Here is a 20,565-nt window from a genome sequence, read left to right on the forward strand (position 1 = left end):
CTACGTGTTATATATCAAAATATCTTTTCACTTGTGTCTGCAAGGGATTTTAAACAATTAAGAAACATTTTTTTTTTTAAAGAAATTTTAAATGCCAATGTCCTCCTTACATACAAGAAAACATTCAGCAAGAAAACTAAGTGTATACCTTATATTTCACAAAGCACCATTTTTTTTCATTAGCAAAACAACTGAATATCAAAAGCATTCTGAATTTTGAAAGTGACAAAAAATGTTAGATTACCTACCGAGGTATGGTCTTATTCATATTAAATATGGTCTATTAATATACAAATTAATTTATATGGCAGTCAATGAGTAAATACACTGGAGTGAGCTGTCCCTTTAAAAGACTTATATAACACTAAACCACCTTCATGCACTTAATAAAAAGATTGATTCTTTGAGAATGTAACAAGGAAATCTAAACCCAGGGGAAAAAAAGTTGCATAGGTACATTAAAGTGAATTAAGAAAGAAGGAATAGAATCATATAAATTTATAGCACAGAAGGAGGCCATTTCAGCCCATCATGGCCACGCTGGCTAATAAAAAGCTATCCAGCCTAATCCCACTTTCCAGCTCTTGGTCCGTAGCCTTGTAAGTTACAGCATATGCAAGTACTTTTTAAAATGTGGTGAGCATTTCTGCTTCTACCACCATTTCAGGCAATGAGTTCCAGACCCCCACCACCTTCTGAGTGAAGAAATTTCCTCTCAAATCCCCTCTAAACTTCCTATTAATTACTTTAAAGCTATGCCCCCTGGTTGTTGACCACTCTGCTAAGGGAAATAGGTCCTTCCTATCCACTACATCTAGGTCTCTCATAATTTTATACACCTCAATAAGGTCTCCTCTCAACCTCTTCTGTTCCAATCTTTCCTCATAGCTAAAATTCTCCAGTCCAGGCAACATCTTCGTAAACCTCCTCTGTAACCTCTCCAGTGCAATCACATCTTTCCTGTAATGTGGTGACCAGAACTGCACGCAGTATTCTAGCTGTGGCCTAACTAGTGTTTTATACAGTTCAAGCTCCCTTTTTAAACAAAGGTACCACGCTAACAATCCTCCAGCACCCCACACCTGTAGCAGAGAGGATTGGAAAATGGTGGTCAGAGCCTCTGCTATTTCCTATTTTGCTTCTCTTAACAGCCTGGGATACATTTCATCCAGACCTGGGGATTTATCCACTTTCAAAGCTGCTAAACCCCTTAATACTTCCTCTCTCTCTATATGTTTATTTCATCTAATACTTCACATTCCTGTATAAATTATGCAGAATAAGGGATGAAGATCACATTTATAATTGGCAACTTAATATTTCTTTTAACTTCCATATATAAATTATACTGAAAACTGGAACAGGAGAAATGATTCCCGGGATGGCAGAACTGACATATGAAGAAAGACTGGATCGACTAGGCTTATATTCACTGGAATTTAGAAGAATAAGAGGGGATCTCATCGAAACATATAAAATTCTGACAGATTGGACAGATTAGATGCAGGAAGAATGTTCCCAATGTTGGGGAAGTCCAGAACCAGGGCTCACAGTCTAAGGATAAAGGGTAAGCCGAGATGAGGAGAAACTTCTTCACTCGGAGAGTTGTTAACCTGTGGAATTCTCTACCACAGAAAGTTGTTGATGCCAGTTCATTGGATATATTCAAGACGGAGTTAGATATGGCCCTTACCGCTAAAGGGATCAAAGGGTATGGAGAGAAAGCAAGAAAGAGGTACTGAGGTGAATGATCAGCCATGATCTTATTGAATGGTGGTGCGGGCTCGAAGGGCCTACTCCTGCATCTATTTTCTATGTTTCAAAGAGGTAGGTTTTAAGGAATGTCTAAAAAGGAGGAAAGAGAGGCGGAAAGGGTTAGGGAGGAAATTCCAGAGCTTAGGCACTTGAAGCATAGCCGCCAATGGTGAAACAAAGTAAATTGGGGATGCAGAAGAGGCCAGAATTGTAGATCACGTAGGATTGTAGTGCTGGAGGAGGTTACAGAGACTGGGAGGAGCGAGGCCATGGAGAGATTTGAAAACAAGGATGAGAATTTTAAAATCGATATATTTATATATATTGTATATGTATGTATATAAAAAAAAGAGATTCTGGAATGCTAATATGAAGCAATAAATTAGGTTAAAATCTGCACTACCTCCAGCTGACTAGATTGGTCCCAGGTCTCTTGATTCTTTGGATAGTCTACTGAGTAAGTCAATGTACTGTGCACAATGGAGATTGACGCAGCATTTGGAATGTCTAGATTCCACAATTGTAGGTGAAAATGGCTACTTCTGTGCCAATGAATGGCTGAGAAAGATGGAGCTATCCCCATCTCAACTTTGCACCTGGATTATATTAACATTTGACATTAAACAGATTTAAAAAAATATTCATTACCTTTAAAGCTTTAAGGCGAATCACAGATCCTGATTTTCTGAAGAGTCCCTCTGTGTGAATGTGCTTTTCTAAATAGTTACAGACATCAACTAGAAATCTGGGAAATCAGATCATGATAATTCATTACAAAACCATAATTATTGGAATCGTTACATTTGATATCTCTTTAATAACTTAGAATTCTATTTTCAAGCTATAGATTTTTCAGTTAACAAAAATACTAATATATATGAGCTTCAATACAGTGAAAATGCCACAACAGAACAATTTTCACTGAAATGCTCCCATTTCAGAAAAGAGGCTACAATAAAACGTCAATCAAATAAACTAGGAAAAGTTCAAGACATGAATTCTGGTGTCATGCTATGCACAGTTTATTTGAACATCATTCAAACAGACCAACTGAACAAAGCACCCAACATGACATTCTGGAACAAAGTCCATTGGGATAAAGTAAATAGTTACCTACTAAGTCTGTCCAAAAGTATTCTACCATAGTAAACAAACAAAATTGCATTTAAACAAACAGTTCTAATACTTTGTAAAGCCAAGAAAATGGCATCCTTCTGCGCTGTACGATTCTATGATAGAAGTCGTACAGCCAGTCTATAAGAACATAAGTAACCACTATATTTCCAATCAGCTATCCCTTTTCTGTATTTCCAAAATGAAGGCCAGTAATTTGTCCTGTGGTGAAAAGTACCAGCTTAACTCTCATTTGGCCACTTCAGTTTCTCCAAAAACAATATATTTTGTAAACCAAAATAATCGTGTTAATGTCCAGTCCCCACCTGATGGGCCGAAGTTTTGGGCCGCGCCGCCGTTTTTCGCGCTCAAAAGTGAGCAGGAAAAAAACTGCAAGATTCTCCGGCTCCTCGGAGCTCTTCACCAGCTTGGCACGACGTGCAGATCACAGCGGAGGGCGGAGCCAGACACTCACGCGATTCTCTAAGCAGTGGGGGGGGGTGGGCCTAATTTAAATAAGGCAACGTCGTGCCGGCAACCCTGCGCGTGCACGTTGGAGCGTGCGCGCAGTGAGAAACAAACATTGGCACTTGGCCTATTTTTAAAGGGACTAGAGGAAAGGTGAAGATTTATCTCGTGGACCCCTGGAAAGGCTTGTGATTTAATTTTAGTGATATTTGTGTGTGAAGGAGTGCTTTTAACAGCACTGTTAAATAAATCACCTGCTGAAATCAGTGAGTGCAGCTTTTCACTGCTAAACTTGCAGAACAGGTGCTGCATTGGTGCATGCAAATTAAGGACTGTGTGTTTTGAGAAATAAGAGTGCTAATTCAACTTTGCAATGGATTAACGTCCACCAAGAACAAAGAATTTCTTGCATGAGGAAATGGAGATATTAGTCAACGTAATTGAGCAGAGATGGCAGGTGCTAGATACCAGCAACAGAGGTTGCATAAAATTAACACCAAAAGAAATGAAGAAACATTGGAACCAAGTTGCAGAAGATTACTGCGCAGTGGTGCATACCAGGAGACCTGGAAGCCAGTGTAAAAAGAAATGGCACGACCTTGGTCAAGTAGTTAGTGTAAGTAATACTTTCATTTTTTAATTTAATCGTAATTGTACCCTGGCTATCTGTATGTCCCACCTTGCAGACTGACACACTCTGTAAAGTTATATTTTACTCTTTGCAGAAGAAATTGGCCCACAACAAAAGGGAGGCAACTCGGACAGGAGGCACGCCCGATCTGCATCCACTGACACCCTTGGAACAAAGGGTAGCTGCTATGATGAGTGGTACATGGAGAAAAGCAATCAGTACAGCACAAGCTGGGCCCGCATGCGAGGAAGAGGGCAAGTCCTGAAAATGCATCGTGGCCCTTTAAATCAACGTGCTGCCTAACCTATGTGTGAGGGTACTCATGCCACCCATACGGCCCCCTCCCTTGCTGTTAAACATTTGACTGTTCTGATGTATTTTGCAGAACGTGATGATGATGCTGCTGCCAACCCTGAGGGTACAGAACAAGAACCAGTACAACCAGATGCGGACGAACCAGACGGGTTGATGGCAGCGATGACTGAAATGTTTGCAAGGGAGAGCTTCCAAATTAATGTTTATGAGCCCCCATCAAGGGGCATCAGAGTTTCAACCCCTAGCATAGGTTTTGGTTCTACCTTCCATGATTTTGATTCCGATGTTGCGGGTCCCAGTGGTGCTGCTGGTATAATGCAGCATTCTACAGTCAGTGCACTACCGTCCCAGCCTGCGCCTCCCTCTCGCATAGGTTCTGGTTCCACCTTCTATGGTTTTGATTCCGACGCTGCGGGTCCCAGTGCTGCTGCTGCTATCATGGAGCAGTTTACACCCATTCACCCACCATCCCAGCCCATGGCTCGCACTCGAGTGCTGTCGTCTGGAACACCGAGCGTCCCACCGTCCCAGCCCGAGCCTCTCCCTCTAGTTCTGCCGTCTGGAACACAGAGCGTCCCACAGTCCCAGCCCGCGCCTCCTTGTGTAGTGGTGCCGCTTGCAACACCGAGCGTCCCATCGTCCGTGCCCGCGCCTCCCAGTGTAGTGGTGCCATGAGGCAGACCCAGGCAGAGGAGAAGGAGATTGGAGACACGCTCTCCTGAGATGCAGTGTGCAACAGATGCGGCTCAGGTTGTGGCATTGGGTGTGGAGACCAATGAGCTTACCCGATCACTCATCGGTGGCATCAGTGCAGGGGGTGAAGAGTTGACGGTCCTGACGGGAGAAATAGCAGTAATGACACGGGATCTTAGGGAGGGAATGTCCGAGGGAAGTGCAATCGACGGCACAGGCCGTCAGGGAGGGCATGCAAGTGACGGCACAGGCCGTCAGGGAGGGCCTGGTTGAGGTAGCTGCTGCAATAAGGGCACACAGCCCGGCCAATCAAATAACACCCCCATGAAAAAGTGAACATTCACCGAGATGTGGATGAGACATGGTTGCAGCCTTTCTTTGCTGCTTTTGTTCTTGTTCTTGATGTAGCTGTAGTAGCGTTTTTCAAATTGAAATTGTTTTGTAAGTTTTGTAACTTTACAAGTTTATAAGTGATCTTAAAGTTTTTAAGTGATCTTCAAGTCATATTAAAAAGTATAGTTTGATACAAATATTTTATTAGTGACGTTAACTTTTCAATAAAATATTTTTTCATTAAAACTGTTTCATGTTCCATTAACATAACACAACGTAGGAACAACTGCAAAGAATAAACATGTCCATGCGCAACAGTGGTCGCAGAGCCCTCAGGCATCAGTAGTTGAAGCGTTTACGGATGAGCTGCTGGCGCAAGGCTCGAGCAATCGAGCAAGGGGCACGATGGACAGCCCTCCTCCGACCTCGTGCTCCGGCATCAGGCACTTGCATGCTTTCCTGATCGTCGTCATCATCCACATCCTGCTTTCCGTAATATTATCATGCACTGGACCCTGACATAGGTCTTCTGGTTCCACTACCAGGCAGCTCCTGCTGCCTCATGATGGCTAAGTTATGAAGCATGCAGCACACAACAGTGAAGTGACTGACAATCTGAGGAGAGTATAGCAACTGTCCTCCAGAATGGTCCAGGCATCGGAATCGCTGATTCAATATGCCAATGGTCCTCTCAATGATGCTGCACGTCACAATGTGCGCCATGTTTTATTGACGGTCAGCTTCTGTCCGTGTCACGCGTAGGGGTGTCATGAGCCAGGTGGTCAGGCCGTACCCTTTGTCTCCCAGTAGCCAGCTCTGCCCTTCTGGCTGCTGCTCAAACATGTCTGATATAACGCTGTCGCGAAGGATGAACGCATCGTGGGTGCTGCCAGGATATCTCGCATCGACTGACATGATGCGCTGCTTGTCGTCACACACGAGCTGCACATTGATAGAGTGGAAACCTTTCCTATTTCAGTACTGCTCAGAATCCTCCACAGGTGCTCGCAAGGTACAATCAATGAAGCCCTGTACCTTTGGGAAGCCGGCAATCCTGAAGAAGCCCACAGCCCTCTCATGGATCGCTTGTGCGGTCATTGGGAAATTGATGAAGTCATTCCTTCGTGCATACAGTGCAGCCGTGACTGGTAAATGGCATGTATTGCACGTTGAGAGATGGCACACGCATCTCCAGTTGTAGCCTGAAACGATTCCGAGGCATAGAAATAAAGTGCAGCTGTTACCTTCACTGCAACAGACAGGGCAGTTGGCGTTCGGCTTCTGGGCTGCAAATCTGCTCTCAGCATATCACAGATCTCAGCGACAACTTCTCTGCGGAAACGCAGCCTTTTGACACAATCGGCCTCGCTCAACCAGGTACGAGCGCCTGGCTCGATATTGTCGACATGGGTAAGGTCTCCTGCCCATCAACCTACGGGCTATGACGTTCCTGGTGCGGTGAGCTCTAATCAATTCTCTCCTATGCAATGAATTGATGGCGAACCATTGCATAATACGTGGTGTTGACAATGCAGCACCCATTCTGCAAATTTAAGTTTAAAAGTGTCTATATGGCTGCCTCTTCCTATCCCTGGCCAAATGGCCTCAGTCCCCCTCACAGCTTGAAGGCTGCTTGATTGCTGGGTCTTTGCCTGCCGTCCAGTCACTGATGATGCCCTATCCCGTGGCCAAATGGCCACAGTCCCCTCACAGCTCGAAGGCTGCTTGCTGTATCTTCGGCTGCCGGCCAGCCACTGACGACGCCCATATCGCGTGGCAGAATGACCTCAACCCCCTTCGCAGCTCGAAGACTGCTTGTTGTTTCTTCGGCTGCCATCCAGCCACTGATGGAAGGAAGGCCTGCCTGAAGCACCGCAGCACGAAGGCTGCTTGCTGCCGCTGTTGGGCTGCCGTCGAGACACTGACACCACCCCTGTCTCTAACATGGAAGGCCTGCCTGAAGCACAGCAGCTCGAAGGCTGCTGCTGTTTCACACAGGTAGGAACATGGATTACTTAATCTTTTCTTTGCTTATAAATTTTTATTCAGGTTGGATCTTTATTTGTATAAGTATGACAGCTGAATGATTGTAGAATTTAATTACTTACTGAACAAAATCTTCACTTACCCCATTCCACTTAGTTTGGAGTAAGTTTTCACTGCCTAAACTTTGAAAACAGGCGTAAGTGGCCGGACACGCCCCTTTTGAAAAAAAAATTCTGTTCCAAAGTGAAACTGTTCTCCAGTCAGTTCTAACTGACTAGAACTGGAGCAAACTAAATGCCGAGAATTGCAATTCTAAGATACTCCATTCTAAACCAGTTGCTCCAAAAAAAACAGGAGCAACTCAGGCTGAAACTTGGCCCCGATAATTCAGCCAATTTTTCACTAAATTTGTGATGTAAATAACAAATTAGGAAATAGGGCCAAAATGTTTTGAATTATCAGGCAATTTGAATTAAATAACTTTGCATTAAGAATAGACCGAGACATAAAACGTAGGAAATTGGATTAGCTTTGTTCGAAAATATTCAAGTGCAGTGATCTATTTTTGTTTTCAAACATTTTAAAAATACAAGCACAAGATTACAAACAGATAAATATTTCATATTCTAGGCCTTTCAACCATATGATAAAAATCATTTAAATCTCTTTTTCTACTTACTGAGGAATGGTGGCATGTTCAAGGACAGTGCATTGTGGCAGAGCATGCAGAGGGGTGCCAAACACTGCATTGTAGATTATCTTCTTATCCTAAAAGCAATTCATAAAGCATGTTAGGAGTACACAATTTGCATCAAATTGGACATTACTGATATTTCCAAATCAACCAAAAGAAAGTGGAAGCACATCAATTTTTAAAAAGAGATACAGCCTATCAAATGACACTTCTGGTTAAATTCCAGCAGTATCCTTCCACAAACTTGACTTGACTAAATCTCAGCTCTGCCGACCGGTGTCTAAACTTTCTGGACTTGTGCAAGGATCCCTTACGGAGAAACAAAGTACAACCCCACAGGTAGGTGTAGACTTCTCAGCAGCTTTATTTGAAGACTTAATCATCTTTACCAAAGTTGTATTTTATTCTGGTTAAAAAGTTAATGAAAGCAGGCTCAAAAACAAGTTTTCCTATTGAAGTTCGATCATTAACAAACCATCATTCTTTCAAAGTAAAACCATTTGAAATATTACCAATTAAAAAATAATAATAATCTACTGAACTATTCAAATTCCTTTCTGCTGCTTGGAAAGCACATTACACTCAACTGGGCTAGAAATTCGTTTTTTGGTCTTAGCGGTATTTTCGGGGGCATTTTTAGGCCATTTTATTAAAAGCCTAAGTTTCATTACATAATGCGGTCAGCAGTAAAAAGTGGCGTTGCACGAGGATCCATGGCAGAAACCGCGATCCTTGCCAGCTTTAGTCCGAGGCCGATTACCTGTGAGGGAGGCCTTGGGAGGGGGGAAAACACAAAAAAAAATTGAATAAAACAAAAAAAAAAAATCACAAAACATTCACAAGACACTTAACTATTTTTCCACACCGGCGATTCGCTTTTCAGTGATATTTCAAAGCCGCTAGCGCAAGACTTCGGCAAAAATAGCAGATCACCGTTTTTCGACAAAAACAGCGAAATATCGCCGAAAAACGGGCACAAGGTTGGTGAACTTCCAGCCCAACTGTGCTTTATATTACATGCTAAATTAAAAACAAGATGTGTATTGATAATTTCACAGGACCGTTTCTCTCATAAAAATAAGAAACTGAAGAGTTTGCACTGAAAAATCGATCAGGCTTTCAAGTTATTACTATACAAAGATAAAACTGCAATAAATTGCTACTAAGTGACCTTTGAACATACATGTCATGCTAATCATAATCACGTTACTGAATTTGCAGTACCATTCACTTCCTGAAATTAGGTCATTCATTTTCAACGTATAGCAAGGTCAATCCAAATACTATCACGAGTTTAATACAGTTCCAGAGCTGCCCGACTTCCTAAATGTTACAGAGCTGCCTGATTTTTCATTTTCAAATGCCTGACATTTTAAATATTAGCAATTTAAAATGAGTGGCATAAAACCAAAGTATTTTCACTATTTTACTACAGTACAACACCTCTGGCAACAAATCCTTAACCACAAGCAAAATAAATTGTTTATCATCATCATAGGCAGTCCCTCGAAGCGATGAAGGGATGAGTTCACAGGGGTTTCAATGAAGGACCTAATATTCCAGGTCCCGAACTACATCGTGAGGGGTGGAAGATGCCCGTGCGTGGATTTTTTTTAATGTATGGTGGCCGTTGCACACTAGCCACCACACGGGTTTGACAGAGCTAGGTCTTGGTCCAGTGGCAAGGATTACCCAAGACTAACTGGAGACCAGCTCTGCTGCACAGACCGAGCTTGCACACATATCGCAGTGTGGGCTGGCCCGTGCTGCCCCTAAGCTCTCGCCTCTTCTGAGCCTCAAACTCACGCCTCTCCTGGGCCCCGGTCACTTCCCTCTATGGACTCTTGCTGCTCCTTCGCCCCTCCTGCTGTACCTGCCCGCACTGCAATCAGCCGTTGCCCTCCTGCAGCAGCACGCGCTGCTCCCTGCAGTGGTATGCCGGCGCATGCTGCTCCCTCCAATGGTCCCGACCTACTGATGGTCTTGCAGGCCGAGACCGCACCAATTTGGTCTCATTTTGCAACTTGACTGCATTGTACGGTCCTGAGTAATAGACAGCTTTAAGATCCCAGGTTTGTTCCATGAGCTGTGCTGAATTTGCAGTGCACAATTGGCCTCAATGTCCTCTAGCTTAAGGAGGTTATTCTGCATGTACAAATATTCCGTTTACAAAAAGTTTGTTTTAAAATCTATCATGACTTATTGACAAGGACCCCCTCCCCCAGTCTCAACATTGTTCCCTGCATGTTCCTTTTCAGCTTTTAAAACTAAGTTTGCCAATAATAAGTAGGTTTCAAAGCAGAGACCTGCAAAGAATTACTTTGATTTTCTTTTTAAGGCAAATTCCTAAAAGCATCATCTACTGAAGATAGCTCAAGAAGACCATTCAAGAGCAGAAACCATTAAGTGCAACTTATCAACTTCCTCCAGTTGTTACAACAATCTAAAAGTACAAGATTCTCAAGAAGACCATTCAAGAGCAGAAACCATTCATTATAAAATGGTACAACAATGTTTAAACAGAAAGAATATTCTTATATACAAATTTTAAAAGAAAAATTTAATGTTGAAAATCTGAAAGAAGGATTGTCAGATACACCCAAAATATTGGGCTTAAGTTTCGGCCTGAGTTACTCCTATTTTTTGGGAGCAACTGGGTTTAGAATGGAGCATCTTAGAAATTACAATTCTCGGCATTTAGTTTGCTCCAGTTCTAGTGAGTTAGAATCGTTTCATTTTAGAACAGATTTTTTTCCAAAAGGGGGCATGTCCAGCCACTTATGCCTGTTTTGCAAGTTTAGACAGCGAAAACTTACCCCAAACTAACTTAGAATGGAGTAAGTGTAGATTTTTGTATGCTCAGAAAAATCTTGCTGCACTTAGAAATCAGGCGCAGGGAAAGAGAGATGGGGGGGTGGGGAGAGGGGTTTACAAACATTAAACACTTCACTTTTGCAAATAAAGAGCCAACATCAAAAATAAATGATAAAAAAATAAACCAATAAATCATTCCAAAAAAATTAAAAATCACTCAATAAATAAAAAATTATTTCTACTTACCTACTGCAGCACCAGGGAGAAGAGAGGGGGGGGGGGGTGGGGGGGAGGGAAGGAGAAGAAGATGGGGGGGGGAGGGGGGAAGGAGAAGAAGATGGGGGGGGGAGGGGGGAAGGAGAAGAAGATGGGGGGGGGAAGGAGAAGAAGATGGGGGGGGGGAAGGAGAAGAAGACGGGGGGGGGGGAAGGAGAAGAAGATGGGGGGGGAGGGGGGGAAGGAGAAGAAGATGGGGGGGAGGGGGGGAAGGAGAAGAAGATGGGGGGGAGGGGGGGAAGGAGAAGAAGATGGGGGGGAGGGGGGGAAGGAGAAGAAGATGGGGGGGAGGGGGGGAAGGAGAAGAAGATGGGGGGGAGGGGGGGAAGGAGAAGAAGATGGGGGGGAGGGGGGGGAAGGAGAAGAAGATGGGGGGGAGGGGGGGAAGGAGAAGAAGATGAGGGGAGGGGGGGGGAAGGAGAAGATGATGATGGGGGGAGGGGGGGGAAAGGAGAAGAAGATGATGGGGGAGGGGGGGAAAGGAGAAGAAGATGATGGGGGGAGGGGGGGGAAAGGAGAAGATGATGATGGGGGGAGGGGGGGGAAAGGAGAAGATGATGATGGGGGAGGGGGGGAAAGGAGAAGAAGAAGATGGGGGGAGGGGGGGGAAGGAGAAGATGATGGGGGGGGGGGGAGAAGAAGAGGGGGGGGGAAGGAGAAGCAGATGATGGGGGGGGGGGGGGGAAACCTATGCTTCCTCCCTATCACAGACCTTCCCTTTTGTTCTTTCCTCTCTTCCCCACTTTCCCTGGCTCTGTTCTTACTTAAAATCTGTTACATCTCTAACTTTTTCCAGTTCTGACGAAAGGTCATCGACCTGAAACATTAACTCTGTTTCTCTCGCCACATATGCTGCCTGACCTGCTGAGTATTTCCAGCAGTTTTTGTTTTTATTTTATTGATGAACTTATGCTGCCTTCTTTGTTGGCAGTCATCCTCGAGTACGAGGGGCAACACTACTACTACAATCCAATCAACATGGACCTAACAAACATATCCCTCCCCAAATATTGTCACTATTTTAATTCAATAGTGTGGAAAGGAAATCAATTCACGCAACATGCAGCACAAACATCAAACCTATCAAAGGATCGAGTGAGGAAATCCCAAGGGAATCACAGCCTGATAAATAGAAACATAGAAAATAAATGCAGGAGTAGGCCATTCGGCTCTTCGAGCCTGCACCACCATTCAATGAGTTCATGGCTGATCATTCACCTCAGTACCCCTTTCCCGCTTTCTCTCCATACCCCTTGATCCCTTTAGACGCAAGGGCCATATCTAACTCCCTCATAAATATATCTAATGAACTGGCATCAACAACTCTCTGCGGTAGAGAATTCCACAGGTTAACAACTCTGAGTGAAGAAGTTTCTCCTCATCTCGGTCCTAACTGTGACCCCTGGTTCTGGACTTCCCCAACATCAGTAACATTCTTCCTGCATCTAACCTGTCTAATCCCGTCAGAATTTTATATGTTTCTATGAGATCCCCTCTCATTCTTCTAAACTCCAATGTATAACGGCCCAATCGATCCAGTCTCTCCTCATATGTCAGTCCTGCCATCCCAGGAATCAGTCTGGTGAACCTTCGCTGCACTCCCTCAATAGCAAGAACGTCCTTCCTCAGATTAGGAGACCAAAACTGAACACAATATTCCAGGTGAGACCTCACCAAGGCCCTGTACAATTGCAGTAAGACCTCCCTGCTCCTATACTCAAATCCCCTAGCTATGAAAGCCAACATGCCATTTGCCTTCTTCACCGGCTGCTGTACCTGCATGCCAACTTTCAATGACTGATGTACCATGACACCCAGGTCTCGTTGCACTTCCCCCTTTTCCTAATCTGCCGCCATTCAGATAATATTCTGCCTTCATGTTTTTTTCCACCAAAGTGGATAACCTCACATTTATCCACCTGATACTGTTTCTGCCATGCATTTGCCCACTTCCCTAACCTGTCCAAGTCACCCTGCAGCCTCTTAGCATCCTCCTCACAGCTCACACCACCACCCAGCTTAGTGTCATCTGCAAACTTGGAGATATTACACTCAATTCCTTCATCTAAATCATTGATGTATATTGTAAATAGCTGGCGTCCCAGCACTGAACCCTGCGGCACCCCACTAGTCACTGCCTGCCATTCTGAAAAGGACTCGTTTATACCGACTCTCTGCTTCCTGTCTGCCAACCAGTTCTCTATCCACGTCAATACATTACCCCCAATACCATGTGCTTTAATTGTGTGGGACCTTGTCAAAAGCCCTTTGAAAGTCCAAATACACCACGTCCACTGGTTCTCCCTTGTCCACTCTACTAGTTACATCCTCAAAAAATTCTAGAAGATTTGTCAAGCATGATTTCCCTTTCATAAATCCATGCTGACTTGGACCGATCCGGTCACTGCTTTCCAGATGCACTGCTATTTCATCTATAATAATTGATTCCAACATTTTCCCCATTACTGAGATCAGGCTAACCGGTCTATAATTACCTGTTTTCTCTCTCCCTCCTTTTTTAAAAAGTAGTGTTACATTAGCTACCCTCCAGTCCATAGGAACTGATCCAGAATCGATAGACTGTTGGAAAATGATAATTAATGCATCCACTATTTCTCGGGCCACTTCCTTAAGTACTCTGGGATGCAGACGATCAGGCCCCAGGGATTTATCGGCCTTCGATGCATCAATTTCCCCAACACAATTTCCTGACTAATAAGGATTTCCTTCAGTTCCTCCTTCTCGCTAGACCCTCGGTCCCCGAGTATTTCCGGAAGGTTATTTATGACACACAGACAGCGAGGGTTCTGGAAGAGGGGTTCTGGAAGCAACGGGTGTTCCATAAGAGTATTGAGGCAGAAATATGCTCACTGCTATCACACTCTCACGCAGCAGTTCCTATTTCCCCGCCTTGGGGTGTCCGCAATAACCATTTAAATGCGGTTAAAAAGTAAAAAGATTAAAAATTAAATTACCATGATTGCATGTATATAGTAAATACATTTCCAAAAAATGGTCCACATTTCTCCAGCTGATTCCCACCAAGTCAGTAAGATAAATTACTGTATGGAATGTGTATACTGTGGTGTTTTTTTGTTCAACCAGAGTCTGTGTAAAATGTGCATGTAAGTTTTATCATAAATCACTCCATTTCCAGTGTTGATGATTCTGTAGTAATGAAATTTACGATCAGAGTGGTAGAAATTAAACCCATCCAAAAAGAGGTTTTATTAATACAAGATACATCAAACAGTTTTAATAAAAAGACAATGCACAAGACTATTTGGACTTGGTGTACTATTTTAAACAGACCAAAGTGCACTCTTTTGGTTCATAGGACTGAGCAAAGTCATTGGATCAACAAATACCTCCCTTTTTGCAAGGAGGGCACCAAACATATTTTAGAGTTTGGGTGGAATTGTGAATGCAAACTATCAAGCAAGTTACCATATGTAAGCATGAAAGAAAGCAAGCACCTTTCATGGTCTCAGAGCATCCCAATGCGCTTTACAAGTATGTGCTTGAAGTACTTTTAAAGTATAGTCACGGTTGTAATGTAGGAACTGCAGCTGCGAACTTACGCACAGCAAGGTCCTAAAACAGAAACGAGATAAATTACCAGATAATCTGTTTTAGTGGGGCTGAAGGATAAATGTTGGCAAGGGCACTAGATAGAACTCCTCTGCTCTTCTTCAAAATAGTGCCGTGGGATCCTTTACATCCATTTGAGAGGCAGACCGTCTGTTTGACGTCTCATCCGAAAGACAGCAATTCCGACAGTGCAGCACAGACTACGGCCTAGAAATCCCGGCCTCTCCGGGTCCACAAAGAGTGTGTATGCACCCGGGAAGGCATCGCAAAAGCCGCTTTTTGGCATGCGCCAAAAACCGGCTTTTCCGAGGATCCACGCGTCTCGGCAGCCAGGACATTCGCATGGGCAAGATTCTGGTATTTACCCATATCTTGCCCAGCGATGTCCTGAAAACTCTTGCGCCAGCGTAGGAGTTTTAAAACATACAAAAACATAGTAAAATAAAATTTTAAAAACACATTTTAATGTTAAAAACCCTGCCCATTAAGACAAGTTTATTTTAAACCAGAATTAAAAAAACTTTTTTTTTTTTAAAATCAGAAAAATATATTTATTAACTTTAGTTTAAATTACTCTTAAATATGTGGTGCATTTTTTATTTTTTTTTATTTTGTGTTTGGGTGAGTGTTTCTCAATCATAATAATGGGAACTCCTACTTATGGAGTTCCCATTATTATGAATGAGAAAATACTGTACCTGGATTGGCTGCCCAGAGCCATGTGACTCCAGCTCCAGCACACGGACGTCCTGACATGCACACGCTCCGATGCACAGGGAGAGGGGGCCTCAGGACTGGGATCACTGGTGGGCACAGCAGGATAAGGTAGGTGCGCATCTTTTTTACCTTTTACTGTCAAGCAGAGGACCGGGATTTCAGGGCCTGTATGCTCAAGTCCATGGAGTAAGATATGAACCCACAATCTGACTCAGAGGCGAGAGTGCTACCACTGAGCCAAGGCTGACGCTCAATGGCCCTTGATGTGGATTCATTTATACAACATAATTATCTTACAACTTGTTTGCATATGCTGGGCTATAACCTAAACACATCAGGGCATTATATTGTCCAAAATATGGATACACGAAGCTGAATCAGTGCCACCTGAAGAAACTGGGTTCCTTAAATTTGGTACTGGTAGCAGAATTGCCCAAATTGCAATTATATTGTAAACAATCTGCCAAATTGCTATTCTGGAACATAATTTAATGCATATTCATGTTCTTTCTATCCCATTAACCACACTCTTGTAAATTTTGAGAAATGAGCATGCACAGACCTTTATAATCCATTTTTGAGTTCATATATTACCATATCATAGATATGCATCATAACACTACAAATTTTGGAAAAACAAATCATGGAGAACCCTTCTAATCTGTGACTGAATATGGGCTGCTGAGAGTCTCTTATTCGTTCATTTACTTCATGCTGTGGCCCAAACACCAGCAGTCTGAGTCAGTATCAAGGTTGTGAAGTTAAGTAAAACAACCTAGACCATCATCCAATTTGAAATCAAAATAAAGTTGGATTAAAATCCTAACAAATCAACATAAGAATTAGGAGCAGGTGTAGGCCATTCAGAGCCTCAAGCCTGCTCTGCCATTCAATGAGATCATGGTTGATCATCTACCTCAACTCCACTTTCCTGCACTACCCCATATCCCTGGATTCCCTTAATAGCCAAAAATCTATCTATCTCTGTCTTGAATATACACAAAGACTGAGCCTCCACAGCCCTCTGGGATAGAGAATTCCAAAGATTCACCACCCTCGGTGAAGAAATTTCTCCTCATCTCAGTCCTAAATGGCCGACCTCTTGTTCTGAGACTTAAACCCTTAGTTCTAGACTCCCAGCCAGTTGTTCTGAGACTTAAACCCTTAGTTCTAGACTCCCAGCCAGAGGAAACATCCTCCCTGCATCTAACTGATCAAGCCCTGTAAGCATTTTGTATGTTTCAATGAGATCACATCTCATTCTCCTAAACTCTAGAGAATATAGGCCTAATATACTCAATCTCGCCTCATAGGGCAATCCCCCCCATCCCAGGAATCAGTCTAGTGAACTTTCGTTGCACTCCCTCAATGGTAAGTATATCCTTCCTTCGGTAAGGAGACCAAAACTGTACACAATACTCCAGGTGTGGTCTCACCAGGGCCCTATATAATTGCAAGAAGAAGTCTTTACTCTTATACTCAAATCCTCTTGTAATAAAGCCCAACATTCCATTTGCTTTCTTAATTCTTTGCTGTACTTGCATGTTAACTTTCAGTGTTTCGTGTACAAGGGCACCCAGGTTCCTCTGAACACCAATATTTCCCAATCCCTCACCATTTAAAAAATACTCTGCTTTCCTACTTTCCCTACCAAAATGGATAACTTCACGTTTCTCTACATTATATTCAATTTGCCATGTTCTTGCCTAATCACTCAGCCTGTCTATATCCCCTTGAAATCTCTTTGCATCCTCCTCACAACTAACATTCCCACCTAGCTTTATATCATCAGAAAACTTGGATATACAGGTTGTACCTCTCCAGTCCAGCACTCTTTAGTCCGAAGACATCTCTGGTCCGGCATCAGTCCCGGTGTGGGTGGCATCCCGCATTGTTGATAGAGGTAAGCGGCTGGGCAAGGAAAGGGAAGGGCAGGCAGCTGACTGAGGCACTGAGGCACCGAAGCATCTCTCTCTCTCTCTCTCTCTCTCTTTCTCCCCCTGACATTGGTCTCCGCCGCCATCACCGCGGCTCAGTGGGAGTCGGGGCTCGGTGTCTTGCGGTTCAGCGCTCGCTCTCTCCCCGCCCCTTCTCTCCCTGCGCATGCGCAGAACACGTCCGGGTCTTTGCCAGCAGCATGGTCATCAATTGACCTCCCATGGTTCTGGAAATTCTCTGGTCCGGCACCGGTCAGGTCCCAAGGGTTTCGGACCAGAGAGGTCCAACTGTATTACATTTGGTCCCCTCATCCAAATCAATGATTTAGATTGTGAATAGCTGGGGCCTAAGCATCAATCCTTGCGGCACCCCACTAGATACAGCCTGCCAACCTGAAAATGACATGTTTATTCAAACTCTCTGTATTCTGTCTGTTACCCAATCTTCAATCCATGCCAGTATATTATCCCCAATCCTATGAGCCCTAATTTTGTTCAAAACCTCATGTGTGGCACCTTATCGAATACCTTCTGAAAATCCAAATACACCACATCCACTGGTCTCCCCTTATTTATTTTGCTAGTTCCAAGCTCAAAAAACTCTGAACAGCTTTGTCAAACACGATTTCCCTTTCATACATCTGTGTTGACTCTGCCCAATCCTATTATTATTTTCTAAGTGCCCTGTTACCACGTCCTTAATAATAGATTCTAGCATTTTCCCTACTACTGATGTCAGGCTAACTGGTCTTTAGTTTCCCAGTTTTCTCTCTCCCTCCTTTCTTAAATAGCAGGGTTACATTAGCTACCTTCCTAAGCCATGAGCAAATTTGCATACGGTAAATAAGATCAGAGAAATGAACACGTGGCTCAAAGACTGGTGTGGGAGTAAGGAATTTTGATTCCTGGGACACTGACACGAGTACTGGGGTAAGAGGGAGCTGTTCCGTTGGGACGGGCTCCGCTTAAACCATGCTGGAACTAGAGACTTGGCAAATCAAACAACTAGGGCTGTAGAGAGGACTTAAACTAAATAATGGGGGGGGGGGGGGGGGGCGGGGTTCAGGTAGCGAAAATGTAAAAAGTCAAAGAGATAGGAGAAGGTAATAGAGCAGGGTAGCGATGGGAAATGATAACCACAGTGTGACAGGAAGGGGCAGAATGTATAAAAATAAGAAAGTGGGGTCAAAGCAGGGGAAAATAGTAAAAAGACAAAATTAAAAGCTCTTTATCTGAATGCATGCAGCATTCGTAACAAGATAGATGAGTTGACAGCAGAAATAGATATAAATGGGTATGATCTGATAGCCATTACAGAGACATGGTTGCAAGATGACCAAGGCTGGAAACTGAATATTCAGGGGTACTTGACAATTCGGAATGATAGACAGAAGGGAAAAGGAGGTGGGATAGCTCTGTTAATAAAGGATGAGGTCAGTGCAGTAATGAGAAATGATATTGGCTCAGAAGATCAAGATGTAGAATCAGTTTGGGTGGAGGTAAGAAATAATATGGGGAAAAAGTTACAGGTGGGCGTAGTCTATAGGCCCCCTAATAGTAGCTACACAGTTGGACGGAGTATAAATCAAGAAATAATGGAGGCTTGTAAGAAAGTTATGGCAATAATCATGGATGATTTTAATTTTCATATTGATTGGACAAATCAAGTTGGCCAAGGTAGCCTTAAGGAAGAGTTCATAGAATGTATCCGGGATAGTTTCCTTGAACAGTACGTTGCAGAACCAATCAGGGACCAGGCTATCCTGGATCTGGTACTGTGTAATGAGACAGGATTAATAAATGATCTCCTCGTAAAAGATCCTCTAGGAAAGAGTGATCATAGCACAGTTGAACTTCAAATTCAGTTGGAGGGTGAGAAAGTTGGATCTCAAACCAGTGTCCTGATCTTAAATAAAGGCGATTACAAAGGTATGAAGGCAGAGTTGGCTAACGTGGTCTGGGAAAATAGATTAACGTGCAAGACGTTTGATAAGCAGTGGCAGACATTGAAGGAGATACAGGTTGAATCTCTTATTCGGCACCCCCAAGACCTGGCCTGTGCTGGATAAGGGATTTTCCGGACGAGGGGAGGTCACTTTAAATTGGATGGTACAGGTTCTGAGCAAGGGGATCACGGGGCTGGCTGGCTTGGGGCTGGGAGTGCGGCAGAGAGATCATGGGGCGGTGGATCGCGGGGTCAGGCCAGCGATTGTGGGATTCGGCAGTGAGGAAGGACTTCAATTTGTTAATGTCGGATCGATCGGGAATGGTGCCGGATGAGGGGTGGTGCCGGATAAGGGAGGTTCAACCTGTATTTCATAACTTTCAACAAAAGTATATTACAGTTAGCAGGAAAGACTTTAAAAGAAGGGACTACCATCCATGGCTAACTAAGGAAGTATACAAAGTGGCCAAGATTAGTGGGCGGACAGAGGATTGGGAATTTTTTTTAAACCAGCAAAGGATGACTAAAAAAATAATAAAGTGTGGGAAGATAGATGATGACAGTAAACTAGCAAGAAATATAAAAGCAGATTGTGAGAGCTTCTACAGGTATATAAAAAGGAAGAGAGTAGCTGAAGTAAACGTTGGTCCGTTAGAGGATGAGGCTGGGGAATTAATAATGGGGAACAGGCTTTGGGCGGTTTGGGCAATAATGGACAGAGATTTTGAACAAATATCTTGTATCGGTCTTCACTGTAGAAGACACTAAAAACATCCCAATAATGGGTAATCAAGGGGCTATAGGGAGGAAGGAACTTAAAATAATCACCATCACTAAAGAAAATATACTCAGTAAAATAATGGGACTAAAGATGGACAAGTCCCCTGGACCTGCTGGCTTGCATCCCTGGGTCTTAAAAGAAGTGGCTGCAGAGATAGTGGATGCATTGGTTGTAATCTACCAAAGTTCCCTGGATTCTGGAAAGGTCCCAGCGGATTGGAAAACTGCAAATATAACACCCCTATTTAAGAAAGGAGGCAGACAGAAAGCAGTTAGCCTAACATCGGTCGTTGGGAAAATGCTAGAGTCCATTATTAAAGAAGCAGTAGAAGGACATTTGGAAAAGCATATTAAGAGTCAGCATGGTTTTATGAAAGGGAAATCATGTTTGACAAATTTGCTGGAGTTCTTTGAGGATGTAACGAGCAGGGTGGATAAAGGCGAACCAGTGAATGTGGTGTATTTAGACTTCCAGAAAGCATTCGATAAGGTTCCACGTAAAAGGTTACTGCACAAG

General features: G+C 43.5%; 1 protein-coding gene across 1 annotated transcript in view; it reads right to left on the reverse strand.

Annotated features, from left to right (window-relative positions):
* The window catches only part of LOC139263230 (rho GTPase-activating protein 11A-like), a 99,571-nt gene that overhangs the window by 69,360 nt on the left and 9,646 nt on the right, over positions 1–20,565 (reverse strand). Inside the window, exons 2-3 of the mRNA XM_070878986.1 lie at positions 7,974–8,062; positions 2,404–2,500 (exon numbers count right to left, since the gene is read on the reverse strand). Coding sequence (XP_070735087.1) covers positions 2,404–2,500; positions 7,974–8,062 — 186 coding nt within the window. The remainder of the gene's footprint in view (positions 1–2,403; positions 2,501–7,973; positions 8,063–20,565) is intronic.

This window comes from Pristiophorus japonicus, chromosome 4 (assembly GCF_044704955.1).
Source record: "Pristiophorus japonicus isolate sPriJap1 chromosome 4, sPriJap1.hap1, whole genome shotgun sequence".
Lineage (NCBI taxonomy): Eukaryota > Metazoa > Chordata > Chondrichthyes > Pristiophoridae > Pristiophorus > Pristiophorus japonicus.